This window comes from Lissotriton helveticus, chromosome 5_1, assembly GCF_964261635.1.
Source record: "Lissotriton helveticus chromosome 5_1, aLisHel1.1, whole genome shotgun sequence".
NCBI lineage: Eukaryota > Metazoa > Chordata > Amphibia > Caudata > Salamandridae > Lissotriton > Lissotriton helveticus.
The window spans coordinates 1,097,279,898-1,097,296,800 of NC_136065.1; the positions used below are offsets into that span (position 1 = coordinate 1,097,279,898).

Consider the following 16,903-nt stretch of genomic DNA (forward strand, 5'->3'; position numbering starts at 1 on the left):
AAAATAGAAGTTGTGTTTTGGATTTATTTGATGAATTTCTGAATATAAGACTTTTGGTATAACAGTTTGGGCTTATAAGAGGAAACATTTCCAGATACGACCATTAACATCTAAAATAGACCATACTCTGTATTGATTCACAAATTACCCTGTCAGCTATTCATAACAACATTAGTGATACAGCAGTAAGAAAATGTTTTAGAAATAGAATTCTCTGGTAGCTTTATGGATGAACACCCTGATATAAAACTATATCCCAGTCTGCAAGCATCTCTTCAGGAAATTGAGATCAGCAGATAAGTCAATTCATGTTGAAAGACAGGACCTACAGAAAACAGATAGATACAATCCTGCATTTGCTGTTTTTTTGCTTTTGTCTATCGCACTCTTCACTTCAACTTTGCAGGCACATCCAAAAATTGGCACATGCCAATACTATGTACCTCAAGTTTTTCAAAGAAGTGCCATACACCGGCAGGACTCTACATAATTACAAATGTTAACCTGGTATTCTTTAAATGGGTTCCTATGGCTTTCAAAATTACCTCTTGATAAGTTCTCACTCATAAATCTTGTTTGTTACTCTGGCACACGGAAACAAGCAAGAGACCGTCTCCTTCTCTATTTGTAGTATATGGCAGAAATTGTTTTTTCTTGAAAGCACTTATCGACTACTGACCCATAACAGTTTTCCTACATTTTAATTGGTTAGGGGCACAGCCTAAAGACACAAATGTTTTTATAACTATTTGTAATGTAGTTCTATTCACAGATGTTCTCTTCAAGTTTATGCCAACACCTGCCTAGTGAATTTATTACATTTTCTAGAGGCACTTATAATGTTTTCTACTAAACGTAGACTTTATATTATTGTAGGTGTGTTTTGTAAAAGGTACATTTTGCTAACAACACCTTTTCACTATTGCATCTTTTTTAAAATCTGCGTACTAGCTTATAAGGAAAATGTGATGGCATTGAAATAATTTAAGTTGCCCCCAATGACATATTCAGTTGTTGGGTTAGTTTGATAAGAGCCTGGAGATTGTATGACTTGTGTGATTTTGATCTGCATATCCAATGTAAGCTGAAAACCACACAATACAAGATTTTGATTTTGATTGAAAGACGTTCTTACTGCTCATGAAGGTTACAACTCGATTAGCTAGGTCAGCATAGTCCAGAGATGCAGTTCCGACGGCAAGAGATCCCGGAGGTCCAGGTGGGCCTGGAGGTCCCATTAGATATTGACGCACTTCTTCTCCTGAAATATGAAAACGTAACATTCAGGGCCTTGTGCTGGCAGTAGGATGGGACACAAAAGTGCACCGTTTTTGCCAGGTGTTAAATATTTGCAGAACTAGAAATTCAGCAGAGGTATCCTGAAGTATTTCAAGTGCCTCAATAATTTGCATTCATATGTGTTGTGGTGCATGGCTTAAAGGTGCTCTGATTATAGTGATTTTCAAAGTATTTGTAGTCTAAGTCAAGGATGTCACATGCAGGTCCAGAATGGATAGATCCTGGACAGATTTTCAGCATAGCCAAATGAAATAAAATTACATATAATGCACCTACATGGAGTTAAATTACATTATTAGATGTACTCTTGAAAATGTGGCATGGATCCAATCTTCCTTATTCCAAATTCTACATCCCTGATCTAAGGAAATTGTTAGTTTTTAATAACAAGTCCCTGTATTCAGAACATTTACTACCCGATGTGTGTGTGGTAAATGCTACTGCTCCCCTACTTATGCAGTCTGCCACCCCAAAAGGGGCTTAACGATGGGCCTGCTGGCTGGCAATACTAATTTGCTCCACTCCATCTAAGATCATGTAATGGGTGCTCAAAACTATTTGGGATTGACCTTGGTTCTGCTCTGTAGTTGCATAATATGGTCTTCAGTATCAAAATGGAAACAAAGTTACATACATAACTGCAATTATGCCAAGAGTATTCACTCTGATGCTTAAACAGTTACACAAAGGTAGCAATAATGTCCATTAGGATTGAGAATGACTCTAAGCGACCCATGGTTATCTAGTCCTGAACACAATTTTCCAAAACTGTTCTGGAGTTCTTACTTAAGTGACATTTAAAGATAACAGTGGTCTTATTTGCATATTTTTGAATTTGGTGAATTTAGAGATCATATTCCAAAATAACACTTTTTAACTGGGCATAGTTGATGTATAACAACTTTTTAACAGACATGGTTGATGTAATAACCTGCATGAAGAAGTGGTGGACACAAACAAAACTCAGTCATTTAGAGCAGCAGTACAACCAACAAACATATTTCTGATTTGTAATGCAGAGTTACATAAGACAATAACCCACCCTGTTTACAGATATGTATTTTAAGTTGTTGTGGAATAAAAGGCCTTTGAGGCATTCACATTTTCCTTTATATTCTTCTTTTTTTACTTTTCTAAGTGTGCAGACAATAAACATCCGCATGATCATAAAACTGTACATGTCTCAGCAAATGTGCACATTATCAGTTCACATTTAATTCTAACACCAAACTCAACCATTAGCAGAGACTTTTAAACAGCTCTGTAGTAACAAGCAAGCGTGAATATACTACCAGAAAGCTATAGTATCATTATCATACTAATTTTCATTGTTCCACGTCAAGATGATAACAACGGTGCATTGTTAACCATAAACAAAAAAACTGGTCATCTTATGCTCATTAATAGAATTACAAATCATACAGAATTACACTGAAAACAGAGGTTTAAACTTACTTTGTAATATTGAAAGGATCTCTTCATAGGAGCCAGGGGGTCCTGGAGGGCCTGGGGGCCCTGGCAAACCATCGGCTAACCCAGAACCTAAGGCAAGTGAGTACTTTATTATAGTGTGCAAACAGTGTGAGGCTTTACGAAACACAAATCAAAGCAAACTGAGGAACTTAATAGTGATGATCATGAGATTTTCCTGGAATATACTTAGAAACATGTTGGTGAAGGTGTTGGTCCCTTTGTACTTCCAGATATCCAGATAGGATCAGCACGTTCAAACCAGTGACCTATGACTGCTATGCAGAGAACTGGAACTGGACAACAAATGACATTTCAGATTTCAGTGGTCGCCGGTAGAAATTCCCAATTGGACTTTGCTCTCTAATTAGACATCAAGCTTTTGGGAAGTCTAATGGCATATTTGTTTTAGTTATACTTTTCTTTAGTAATCAAGAAGACAGTCTGAGCATCATGAGACCTTTCAGTGAATAAATGCATGAATTTTGCTGTGTAGGGCGAGTCAAATGGTAGCCTTGCTTGGTCTATGACAATACATAAACTGTTGAAAACCAGCACATTCTACCCTCTAGGTCTAAATAGGGACCAACAATCTCTAATTGTTCAACATTACATTTTGCTCAATTTAACTGTTCTCTTTTATTTGTGCAATGATGAAGGGTATCATTTTCTTGAAAATGTGACTTACAGGTTACACACCCATCTCTGCAACAGGCACCTTAACTTTAGGAACTTTCTTACGGATTGTTACCAGCTGCCTTAAATTAACTTTCTCATTCTCATAAATATTATTATCCTATAGCAGTATATACAGTATGCACAATGTCCAAGGGTGCATACTAAGATGAATGTACTCGATCAGGTAAACTGAAAGATATTTTACTTGCTCACCATGTACAGGTATGATACACACACCCCATGAGCAGCAATGATAACCTTCTTACTCAGCTACCTACAGCAGCAGGGAACCCTACACACCTTGGAGGCTTAATACATGACAAATACCACACAAGAGCAAGGAGACACACAATAAACAGAAGCCAGGGAAGACAATGCAGGATCAAAATGCTCAAAGACCACCCATTATTGCATACTCATGGGATGCTTCCTACCTCATACATTCTGTGCCAACAAAGACTAGACTCTAGACTATGCCAAAGCAGCATACCACACATACAGTAATGCTAATCCCAATAAGAGCAAATAATCAGGTCTGTTCTCCATCCCTCCATCCACCAGGATTTTATCATTCAATGTTTTTTGTTGGCTCTCTGCATCCCTCATATGTACTTTTAATTTGTGTTACCATGCTTTCCCAATGACCAACACCACAGTCACCTCCCTGTATTTTAGCTAGTCTTGTGTTGTTTGTCACTCACTGTGGATGAGGACCTTTCTCAAACAAAACTTGTGTAAAACTTCTCAAACATAAAGTACAAAGTTTGATAAGCTGCTTGCCAGGTTTTAGTCTAACAACCTTTTTTGACTTTTATGGCTAGATGATGGGTTTATGACGCTTGTGATTCAGACAATGTTTGTAGCACGCGTTTTAAACTGTCATAATGCCTTGATACTGCTTGAAGTTTAAGTGATATCCTTAGATTGCATCAAAGATTAACTATGATGATGGTGAGGTACTGGCAGTGATGGTGGTGGTTGTTGTGCTGATGGCTGTGGTACGACGGTGATGTTTGCAGTGGTGAGGATTGCAATGGAGGTGGTGATGCAATTGGTGACAGGCTTGTGCTGTGCAAATTATGCAGGAAATGTAAACATACTTCTTATGTAGGTCATAACACGGCTAGCCAGCTCAGCGTAATCCAGAGACTGCCCGCTGTCTCCTGGGGGTCCTGGAGGTCCTTGTGGGCCAACAAGGTAGCTTCTGATATTGTCGCCTGAGAGACATATACATAAACAAAAGTTAATTCACATCCCTCAATGCAGTGCACAGTAAATACAAAGAAGCATTTTTATTTGAGTTATCTGTACACACAACACCCTGATCTGGGGGAAAGGCTAATTGAACCGTTATGTATGAATTGTACTCTGTCCAGTTACAGTGTATGTGTTTTGGACATTAAGCTGCATATGCCCAATGCAACACAAGAATAATTCAAATGGAGAAAATTAATATGCAACCAAATGACACCTATAACCAGTTAGAAAAAAGAACTGAAATAATTTGGACTCTAATACATAGCAGATCACCAGATGCTAAAATACCCATGTGCCAACAACTGGAACAAGTAGAAGCCCTTTATAACTATTCTACAGGAATATCGCCAGCACTGACTTATCAACTGAGATAATGTATCTGACTAGTGAAGATTGAATCCTTCTCTGTTTATTTATCTTTTGATTTTTAGAGGTGCTGCATGCTTATTACTGCCCCCTTGTAGCACTTGTGAGGATGAGAATTAGGCAGTTTCCCTTTCCAGAGGCAGGTGTGCCATCCTTGGTGTCAGTCACACTAGAATTCTTCATTGTTCCCTCATAAAGGAAGGGGTCCAAGGGGTGCTATTAGCTTCTGACAGGCTAAAATGCTAGTCCTAATGGAGTTGAGGACCTCTGGATCAAAGTTTAAGAGACTAGTCTGAGGAAATCAGTCAAGGCGCTGATTGGGAAAGGTATGTATTTTTTCAAATTGTGGAATGTCCTTCTTCTCTTTGTAGAATATCCTTCTTCAGTCCAAAGAGAAGAAGGACATTCCAGGGGGTGGATACCTGTATGTGGAGAAATCTCTACCAATACTTTTCAGCACGGTGCCCCTCCCGTACAAAACCTATGCTAGACTCATGCAGACATCTTTGTACTATGGCGCAAAGGTGTGTGCGTAGTTATTGGCAGTATATTTCTGCACTGGCACTGGGGAGAGGAGAGTAGAGTGGCATATCTCTGTAGAGATGGTGCAGTCCTTCTCTCTCCTTCTCACGCAACACAGCAAAGCAACTTTGGATGCTGCACTGCATTGCATGAGAGTTGCAAGCAAAAGACACACAAATGATGGATGGAATGCAGAGCAAATCAAACATTTGCCCCCAGTCAAGCGATCTGGGTTAAATCTAACATTCTTTTGCTCCCCATGCCATCCCAGTTTAGCCCCAGCCATGTGCAAATATGTCTTGACCCTGTTCCTCTTGGGGACAGTCCAGCCCAAACAGCCAAGCCAGGTCCTCCCTGGATCAGAAAAAGCATGCTGGGACCAGTTTCGGAGTATCAGCCCTCATCAGCCAGGCTACCATGAATCCAGTGGCACAGTAAGCCCAGGACCCACGTCAGGCCATACCCACCACTCTTAGGACGAGAAAGCAAGACACACAAATGATGGACGGAATGCATTTGTGTGTTTTTTGCTTTGTCTTTTTCTAAGCAATTTATTGTCAAGCCCCTTCAGGATGCTGCTGCAGTGATCTAGATGGATGACGCCATAACTTTCACCAGGTTGTGATCATTTAGGAGACTTTTATAAAGAGCATCATATACAAAGCATCAAAGATGCTAGGTATTTATTTTTGGGGCTCTATTCACATGAGTGATGAAGAAGAGGTTGCTGTTAAACAGGTCCTCCAGACTGTGTACCTTCTGAGTGTCAGTGGTTGGGGCCCATGGATTCTAGTCAGGCAAACCGGTTCGACAAAAGGCCCACTGGGACAAAGGATTGGATCCCTGTTTGATAAGGAATACTTCAACACACAATACTGAAAACAGTTCCCAGCCATTCTCATTCACAGGTGTGCTGAGAGTAAAGTGAGAACTGCTCTATGCCATAAAATCACAGATTCTCTAGCAGGTGCTGTCTCTTGAGTCTTCAATAATGTAGCTCCCACCACTTTTGACTTCTCTCCTACTCAATTTCTCCTCTGCAGATTCTACAGAAATCTGTTGCTTCACCTGCAATCTGTTTCGTTCTCACCCTTCTTCTATCTTTATCACCTTGACAGGGCTCCTGTCCCCAAGAACAACCTCATCAGATATCTTTATGTTTTTAGGTCTGGCTTGATAGCACACCTGCTTGTATGACCTATTGTTAACAATTCCTTAAAATATTGGGAAGAGTGTGCTTTGGCCCCCACCGCAGCAGTTTGTCTCTCAACTCATGCTATTGGCTGTTCGGCATATCATTCCACCTTCTATACAACCTTGGTAAAAGGCATTTATGAAAATCAAAGAAATGCTCCTCACCCTTGCGATCAAAGATATACTCCTCACCCTTGCACACAGATGCAAGGAACTCCAGTACATGTTTATTTCCAACCTCTCGGCTTCCCAATCCTCTCACTGTTTAGATCTTCAGGATTCTCAGTTACTACACTAAGAACCTTATCATGGGTGGTCTCCCCACAATTTTACCTAGTTGAATTGTGACAGGCAAAACCTACTGAAATTTATCGGGGGACATATGGATTTTGGTGTTTTATGACTAATTGCAATAGTGCCTTGACGCCTTCGGGCATTTGTTTGCAATTTATAAATTGCCAAATCAAGCAATCGAAATCCGTATTGAGGATAAAATCGCAATAGGTGATAATTAACCCACCAGATAAATTATGAATATTTCTTTGTTATATTATGTCAGGAGCAGTAATTATGTAATCTGACAAATCAGGACAAAATGCAGACAAGTCATGGGTCAGGTTATGAAGTTGCACCCTAGCTAGAGAATTGTGAGCTGGCGCCTGTAGTTCATGAAATTCATGTCATCTGGTCTCAACAAGTTGAAGGAAAAGAGGCCTGGACCCAGGGCAGAGAGGGTCGAGATGAACAGGGAGGGGTTCCCACACACAGGGTTCAATCAATTTACCGGAAAATGATTATCTGCCTCCACAATGGTGTTTTGATCCTGAAAATTCGTGCCCATTTACCCATAAAAAAGGCTTACTTTACAATGTCTTCTAACAAGAGGAAAAGAAACAGAACACATTCGAACTGCGGAACAGACGTTTCCAAAAGAAAAATAAAGCTAGTCGCTTACACCCTTAAAACAAGAACCGGCACAAGCAATAGGTTTTGCTTTTGGGACTTAGTGGCTTTGCCAATTGTTTTAGCGGAGTTGTGTACATTCAGGATACTTTGCAGCATTGTGAAAATAAACAAGGGCCATGGCCGTTGTGTCATTCCACTGAAACGGATGTGTCACAACACAAGCGGGTGCCAGTGGAAGGACGTGGGCGCCATCTTCTTACATTTTTTATTTACTGATCCAAGATGGTGGTCACCAGAAAGATTTTTCAGCTCAAATTCGTCAATTAAACACAAAAGGTCCGCATGTGGAAGGGATAACAGGGGGTGGAGTGGGGTGGAGTTAAGAGATAAGCAAGGTTCGGACGGAGGAGAAAGAAGCACAAGAAGGTGAGAACACAGCAGAATCACACAAGTGAGGGAGATCACGAGGGAGTGAAGGGTGGGGAGAGAAAATCACATGGACGAGAGAGCAGCACAGAGAGAGAGAAGCATATGGATGAGAAAGAGCAACAAGGAGTGGACATGGGAGAGAAGCACACGTGTGAGGCAGCTGGAAAACACATAAACTCGTGTGGGCTGCTTATGCAGAAAGAAAGAGGTCGTTTCCTAAAACTGAGCAGAGGAAGCGCACACGTGAAGAGGCTATACTCTAGGGTAGGGACAAACTCAAGATAGACAGGGCAAGCCATCAAATAAGAAGCAAGCAAATGAGAGTAACAATAAAGCCAGCCAATGGCACCAACATATGAGCTTTAAGCCCACACTAAGATCTTGGCAAGCTGACAACCAGACAGTTTGAGCTGTCTGGTAGGCTCGACCTAAAAACAGTTACATTCTTGGCTTTAGTTTGACACTACTTTTACTTCAGAACAATTAATTCACGGTCCAAACAATAATAAAAAGAGAAAGCTCCAGCTGACAAATGACATGTCTGAAAATATTTCACTGTTTGGGTCTCATAACGAGAGCAGGTGCAAGGATATGGACCCCAAGACAATGACATTTAGCCGACACCCACCTCTTAACCCTCCTACATCACAACCCTTCCCAGCTGGGCAGTATGGCATCATTCTGTTGGTAGTTCATAGGAGGCCATCTAACATGGCCTCTTTCCATGAGAGGTGCTCAAACTGTTAGGGGGGCCTTGTGATGTTTGCGCTTAAGAACCCTTTGAGTGAAGTATATCCAGACATTTCACGGTAGCCGGCAGCATTCGAAATTAGAATGAACATTTTACACAGCGCAAGTAAATCGCTTTATTTTGATTAAGAGGAAAAGAAACACCTTTTTCCTTACTCTGAAGATACTCTGCAATGTATTGTTGGACTTCTTGTGGGCCGCGTCCTGCGGGGCCTGGAGGACCAGGAGGGCCAGGGGCACCTGGTGGTCCTGGGCTTCCTCTTGCGCTTGAGGCTGGACCTAAAAAACACAAAAAGTAACCAGTGCATTACAATGTGAAAGAACCAGGTAGAAAATATTTCTAATCTGTAATCACACATGGTGAACCGACTACATGCACAACCTTATTTTACTCACTTACCCACCCGCCCATTACTCATTCACTAAATGACTGACTTACTCTCACTCACTCATTCGCTCTCCCACTGAGTGACGGATTCACTCGATCACCCATTCACAAATCCACTTATGTACCTTGTTACTCACTAAATGCTGACAGGCACTCGCTCTCTCGCTCACTCTCTCTCTCGCTCAGTCCATCAGCCGCCTACTCATCCAATCTCTTTCATTGATGGACCCACTCACTTGCTCATTTGCTCTATTTCCCAATGATTTACAGACAGATTCAATCCTGCACTCTTTAACGTCATGACTGACTGCCTTACTAACTCACCCATCTTACCACTCACTGCGCAGACAACACCTTACATAATTCATAAATAAATTAACTACAAGCAGAGTTTTGTCTAGATTCGTTGACTCTTGCTTTGATAACACCCAAGTTCTCTTGCTTTGATAACACCCGGTTCTGCTATTATAAAATCAAAGGAGGGATGCCAACGTGAAACACTGAGGCAGGGGCCTTGTTAAACTTGGTGCTTGCCTCTCTTCTGTCAGAATCCAGGTACTAAAGATTTGAAAGTGTGGTGCTAGAGTTGAATGCCACAATCATAAAGCAAGTATTGGTAAAGTCAGTATGTCCGGGCTTTAAAATGCAAAGCAATTAACTTTGTCAATTATAATTGAGGAAGTGAAAGGGGGTGGGGGAATAAACAGGGAGAGAGGCTAAGTAAATACATGCATTTCCATGGAGTGCTGGATACTAAATATAAAAAGACTCCCCTGGGTTATACAGTAGAAAGATACAACGTATCCAGTCAGTCAGTACATTGTGAAACAGAAATACTTCTGGGCAGGACGAACACACGAAGAGGAAGGAAAACAGTCGAATCAAGAGCAGAATTCTGAGAGACACAGCAATGCTATCCAATCATGACCAAGGCGCTGATCTAATGCCAATTCTAAATATGTGTTATGCATTGGAAACAATGGCCTGCCTACTGACATTTAAAGCTATCTGGAGTAGAGACGTAAAAAACACAACAGGGTGGGTATGCCCACTTACGGACACATTAGTGAATAGCACTCCACGTTTGGCCAATACAAGCCTTTCAATGTTTTCTGGCAACAGGAGTGATTATTTTTGTGCAACATTTAAATTCTAAAAATAAAAAGTATCCCTCTTACCTCGAGATCCTCCTGGGATTCCTGGAGCCCCCGGGACACCAGCTTCTCCTAAAAGAGGATTGTGTTTTCCATTAATCCAAGCCACATATAAAAGATGTAACATTTCCTTCATAGTTGGTCACAGTCTAGAATGGGTGTGTAATGTACAAAACTGGTTTATTGAAAATCCACCTTTGCTTTTCATGCTGTGCAGCTATAGGCTGAGGATTCTTGCATTACACAATAATACATGGGGGCACCATTGATCATTTGCAACTGAACTGTGGCACATAAAGCTAGTCTCAGTTTCGTGAGTTGATATTGATTTGATCTCAATCAATATGTGCGCAAAGCCTTTTGTGAAAGTGACAACGAACCTAAGTCCTTTCTGAATTTCTCAGAAAAGACAACAAAAATTTATTCTGAGGCCACAGCTGCTGCTCAGTCTATTCACTGTGCCCCTGAGTCCAAAAAAGTCCACTCTGTGGCTTGTCGTTTACCCCGCTTATCCTCACACTGGACCTTTACAGCAAAAAAGTAAGCAGGTCTTTCCCCGGACACCACATGCTAAAGCAATGGTTGTGTGCGCTGCTAAGCACAGTCTTCATCCTATTCACGGAGCCTGATCCACCATAGAAAGCTGTGGAGAAAGAGGACTATCATTGTGTCAAGGGATACTTCAGCCTCTTAAGTCTCTGAGTGATCAGTCTGCCCCATGCCCCTCCTCCCTCCGTGCAGAGGCTCGGAAACACCTCTGCGCCTTTGATATCCAAAAACTCAGCTTCATCAAAGGCCTTCAGGCTAAGAACTTCAGCTGGTCAACTCAATTAACTAGGACCCTAGGTCTGCACGTCCTCAAACCACAGGCCCACTTTTGCGACTATGCATATGCCCATTCTTTTAATTTATCTGCCCTTTGAGGTCTTAATTTTAAACACTAGAATAAAAAAATTCTTGGAGATTTTATTCTATGTTCCTCTGGAAAATGCAATAATTTTCTGAGCATTTCAATTTGATTTCAATTAGATCTGCCCCCATCCAAAATCTTTCTTCTCCTCTAATATCTTAATATTAGGAAGACTTTGCATCTCCGTGAAACTGTGCCACTGGGCATAGAGTAATTCCATAAATCAGTTATTGCTAGCAGTGGCCACAAAAAGAGAGAACGCTCTTTAAAGCAAGTGTCTTATACGTTCAATGATGCAAACTCATCTCATACCCAGTTGAACCTCCCGTGTTTTAGACATTTCTACTGACCTCGTTCTCCTGGCGGTCCCTGCGGCCCAGGCAGGCCTGGAGGCCCAACAGGTCCGATGATTGCTTGACCTACAAGACAATAAATTACATTGAATTTGTAAGAGCAGAACACGTGTCATGAAAATAGTCAATGTGAGTGGCAGCCTCTTGAGCGGAAGAGAGTCCGGCATTTCACAGGAGGGAGACAGTGAGTTCAATAAGCATTCCAGTTCCCTAGTCCAGAGTGGGATATGGCACCTAACACCCACAAACTCCTCTGGGACACATTGAGGCCAGGATGGTATCCAAGATCCATGGTGGACACTGGAGATAAAGGTGGCAAACAACCAAGAAAAAGGTGTGTCAAAGCTGTATAACAATCGCAAACTCTCATTATTGGGCTGTCTTACTAGGATAGCTTAAATAGAGGTCCACAGACCCCAATGCACGTCACCAAAATATCTTTTTTTAAACATGACCATATAAAAATATATCCTGGCAACAAATTGCCTACAAATAAACAAACGCATTTCACACCCATTGTAGTACTGGGGTGATCTGCTGCTCTGACTCCACTTCTACCATCTTTGGGAATAAGTTCTTGATACTGGGTCTAGCTGCATGTGGAGTATTTCATAGGGAGATGGTTACGCATGATTGAGTTTTTGTCAATGCATGCTTTTTTGTCTATGATTTTACACTTTAGATTTTGTCATTCTGTTTTCTTTAGTCAATAGTTATCTCAAACACATATAATGAGCAGCAGGCAAAGATCATTCACAATTCCTCTCTTTTCTCTTTACACAAGCAGTAGGGGAAATGTGTCTGAGTGTGAAACATGTTTTGGGATCGAGGTAGGATCAAGTTTGTTAATGTTGATTGTTTGGAAATAGGTTTGTATTGAATTTTTTGCCTTTCTTTTAATGTGGTTTACACTAGGAGGTATCATTCAGTTTGAATCTTTGAGGTATATGATGAACATGCTGTCGGACCTTATACACTACAAGATGGCAGATGTTTGTCAATAACTGCAGAGGCAATAATTTTCATCAGACCTTCACAGGAAGGGAATTTTGTTTTAAAAAAATGGGCTGAGAAAGAAGGGCAGGGGTTATTATGTGAGTGATCTCAGAAATGCCCAGAAATATTGTGTCCATAAATTAGATATTTTGTAATGACTCTTAGGTTAGTTTGAATGTAATTGACTAACAGGTATTTGGTATTTATTGTTGTTTAACACAACATACTCAATCCAAAATGGTGGCCGTTTCGAACCACAGTGTAGTTTCTCTTTTCTTGTTATACAAGAGGTAGGTGAAATGGGTCTGAGTATAAAACACCATATTTGTTGAAGTTAATTATTTGGAAATAGGCATGTATGTAATATTTACCTTTCTTTGGATGCCTTCTATACAATGAGGTGCTAACAGGTATGAATCTATGATATATATTGAACACGCTGTTGGATTTTATATACTATAAGATGGTGGATGTTAGTCAATAGACGCAGAGGTAAGGATTTTGATGTGACGAACACAGGTGTAAGCCATAAAGCACACCCATGTCGGGCTATTGAGGAAAGAAACAGTAGATCACTTGGGTTTCTTTCTTTGGCGTTGTGTCAGTTACTCATTGAGCGTTTGTTTGGACATGGATTCGGGTAGGTGATAAGACAGATTGGCTTAATGTTTGGGGGTGGTTGCAGTGTTACACTATTGATATACAAACCTATCGCTTATGCATGATTTTGGCATGTGCACGTGGGGTAGGATAATTTTTAATGCGCTTGGAACGGTACTTACAAGTTTCAGATTTTATCTAATGGACTCTGTTAGGAAGGTTGATTTAAAACACTATTGGCATGATACCTTGGGGAAATAGTTACTTTGTTGTTTAGCCATGTCCATATATTTAATGCATTAGACAAATGGCCTTCTTGTCACTGATATAGGAGTTTGTGGTAGTACTTGGGGTTTTCTTCTTTTTAGAATCCAAATATGGATATGTGGTGGCTTTGTGTTTTGTGGAATCATGGATGATTTGTTTTATATAAAATTGATCATGGGTGAACGATTTAAGGAAATTGGACTGGTTTGGGTAATCACGAGTAGGGTAGAACTAGATGGATTAAAATAACTAAGTTAATAGATTAGGTTGAAATACCTATTTACCCAAGTGTTATCATATTTGCCTGGTGTCCCCTATGAGGCCGGCCCAAAATTGGACAGGAGTGTTTGGTTTATGGAATATCATTTGAACCTATGAACTGATATGATATCTATTGGAGAATAAAGAATGGTAGAATGTAGTGTGATTGTATCAGAAAATATCTAGGAAAACGAAACAATTTGAATGGTATGTATCATGATAGCTGATTTTGAATATTATTGAACGGGATATAGGATATTAATTGCACATTTTAAATGATTGCATTTGTTCTTTGCATGGTCTCTTTGATTGATCAATGCACTTTTCCCATCTCTTTTGATTTATTATATTATTATGAATTGAGCCATGGAATTTGTCTTCTCTTATGTCATCTTTTTAGAAATTTTGTAATATTGATACATATAAGAAAAAATATGATGGAATTTCATGGCAAAATAGTTTGTATGTTAGGACTGCTGTATTTTAAATTTGGCTTTAACTTGTGCAACTTTACATTTAGGAATAGGTGAGAACTAAAGGTGTAATATATGAGGGTTATTTTAACGTAGGTGTGTTGTATGTTTTTTATACATATGTTGAATTGTATTAGAGCCCTGAAGAAGTTCACAGTAGTGAATGAAACGCATCAGCTGTGGTTGTGGCTGTAACGTTTGGAATTTGAATAACAAATTATTAAGACTGTCTGGAACATAAAATGTATAAGACATGGATCAGTCTACATGTGATTAGACTTTTGTAGTTTTTGGTGCACTACTAAATTTGTGATATTGCATTTTTTAGTCAATGTTTTCACATGCTACCACAGACACATGCTTCACTGCTGTCCATCATATCTTGGAGGGTGTTGTTCCTCTTTATAAACAGCTTTTGACTATGTATCAAAACAAGGGTGAACCTGATCTGAAATGCGAAATCCCACTTATTTCCTAATGTCCCAACATATGTGACTACAGAGGGTTACAGGCTCTGCATAAATCCAGCACTACTCTTCTGGCCACGAAACAAGTCAGGAAGCTTGTCGATCTTTGGTTAATGACTGAAATATTGACTAGCTAACATCTTCCACATCGAAATCGTCACATAAGGATGAAGAACCAAGGAGGAGGCCTTTGAAGTCATCTGCCAACCAGATTTGGACAATTGTGCCTCCCCAACCTATCAAAGTTTCCATTTATTTATTTATTTATTTGTGTGTTTTATAAAGCGCGCAGCGACCCCAACGGGGCATCCCTGCGCTACATAAGACTCTGACAACAGGAGGAATTAGGAAGGGAACCAAACTAGGAAGAAAAGAGAAGGGTTTTCAGGGATTTGCGAAATGCAGGTTCTGTTTGGGAGGATCGAAGGGCTAGGGGAAGCAGGTTCCAGTGTTGAGAGGCACAAACCGCAAAGGTTTTGCCACCTGCACGGGAACGTTTGAAACGGGGGGTTTCCAGCAGTATAAGGGCATTGGAACGTAATGGCCTGGGTTTGACATAAGGGCGAAGGGTGGTCTTCAGATGGGCTGACCCAGTGCCTTTGGATGCACGGAAGGCCAGCGTCATTGCCTTGAAGATACACCTTTTCGCAATGGGAAGCCAGTGAAGTTTACGGAGATATGGAGAGATGTGGTGTCTGGCGGGGATTCTCTCCACCAGCCGAGCAGCGGCATTTTGGACCGTCTGTAGTTTGTGACACAGGCCAGCTGTGATACCAAGATAAAGGGCATTAGCATAATCAAGATGGGAGATGATTAGTGCCTGGATCACAGTCTTACGGCAGTCCTCCGGCAGATAGTTAATGAGCCGCTTGATTGTTCTAATTTTAGTGAAGCAAGAGGCTGCTACGGTCTGTACCTGGGTGTTAAAGCTGAGGTTGTTATCCCAGCGTACTCCTAGGTTTCTCACAGAGTCTTTGGGCGTGGGGGCTTGGCACAGATCTACGGGCCACCACAGACTGGAGTCAAGGGGAGAAGGAGATTTGAAAAACAGGATCTCCGTTTTTCCTGCGTTGAGACGGAGGGAATTAGCGTCCATCCAGTTGGAAATGTCTCTAAGGCAGGATTTCAATGGCTCGAAGGTGGAGGCAGAAGGGGTGTCAAACGTAAAAAGTAGCTGAATGTAATCAGCGTAGGATATAGACTTAATCCCAGTCTGAGCAATCAGCTTAGCCAAGGGGGAAAAATAAACATTAAACAAAAGCGGACTAAGGGAAGAACCCTGTGGGACTCCCCATCTAAGCGGTCTGGCAGTGGAAGTAAAGGGAGGAGTGAAAACTTGTTGTGTACGGTCGGACAGATAGGAAGACAGCCACTTCAGGACAGTGCCCCCTAGTCCCAAGTCCTCCAACCTTCTCAGCAAGATCTTATGGGAGACGGTGTCAAATGCTGCTGAAAGATCCAGCAGCACTAACACCGCCCTCGACCCTCGGTCAAGCGTCCACCTCACAGAGTCGGCCATTTCAATAAGGGCCGACTCTGTGCTGTGGCCCGACCTAAAGCCGTGCTGGGAATCATGGAGAAGCCCATTGGACTCAATAAAAGTCGCCAGTTGAGAATGGACCAACTTTTCCAAGATTTTGGCCGGGGCAGGCAGAAGGGAAATAGGCCTGTAATTACTGGGAAGGTCTGGGTCGAGGCTGGATTTCTTCAAAATGGGGACCAGGGAGGCATGTTTCCATTTAGAAGGGAAACATCCTGCTCTGAGGGAGTCATTCCAAATAGGATTAAGATGGGGGTTGAGTAGGGGAGCTAGTTTTTTGTATTCCTTGGCTGGCCATGGATCGTTGGGGGACCCTGATTTGCATTTAAGCAGCTCTGTCAGGGAATCGGCTTCCGATATTGTGGCAAATTTGCACATGGAAAATGGGGGCGGTAAAAGGGGAATGAATTGCTCGGAGTCTCCCTCTCGGTCGGCGGAGGGAAAGGATGAGTGAACAATTTCAATTTTGTCCTCAAAGAACTGGGAGAGTTTGTTGCATAGCGCTTGTGAGGCAGGTTGGGATCGGAGCAGCGAAGTGGGGTCAGTAAAAGATCTCACAATATTAAAAATCTCCCTGGCGCCGTTGCTAGCAAGTTTAATTCTTGAGGCCAGAAAGTCCCGTT

At 41.3% G+C, this 16,903-nt stretch overlaps 1 protein-coding gene across 2 annotated transcripts in view; it reads right to left on the reverse strand.

Moving 5' to 3' along the window:
- The window catches only part of COL17A1 (collagen type XVII alpha 1 chain), a 190,645-nt gene that overhangs the window by 22,154 nt on the left and 151,588 nt on the right, over positions 1–16,903 (reverse strand). For both annotated transcript variants that reach the window (XM_078643723.1, XM_078643724.1), the window contains 6 exons: positions 11,674–11,742; positions 10,438–10,485; positions 9,016–9,150; positions 4,548–4,664; positions 2,755–2,841; positions 1,136–1,261 (listed from right to left, as the gene is read on the reverse strand). In XM_078643723.1, the coding sequence (XP_078499849.1) occupies positions 1,136–1,261; positions 2,755–2,841; positions 4,548–4,664; positions 9,016–9,150; positions 10,438–10,485; positions 11,674–11,742 (582 nt within the window). The remainder of the gene's footprint in view (positions 1–1,135; positions 1,262–2,754; positions 2,842–4,547; positions 4,665–9,015; positions 9,151–10,437; positions 10,486–11,673; positions 11,743–16,903) is intronic.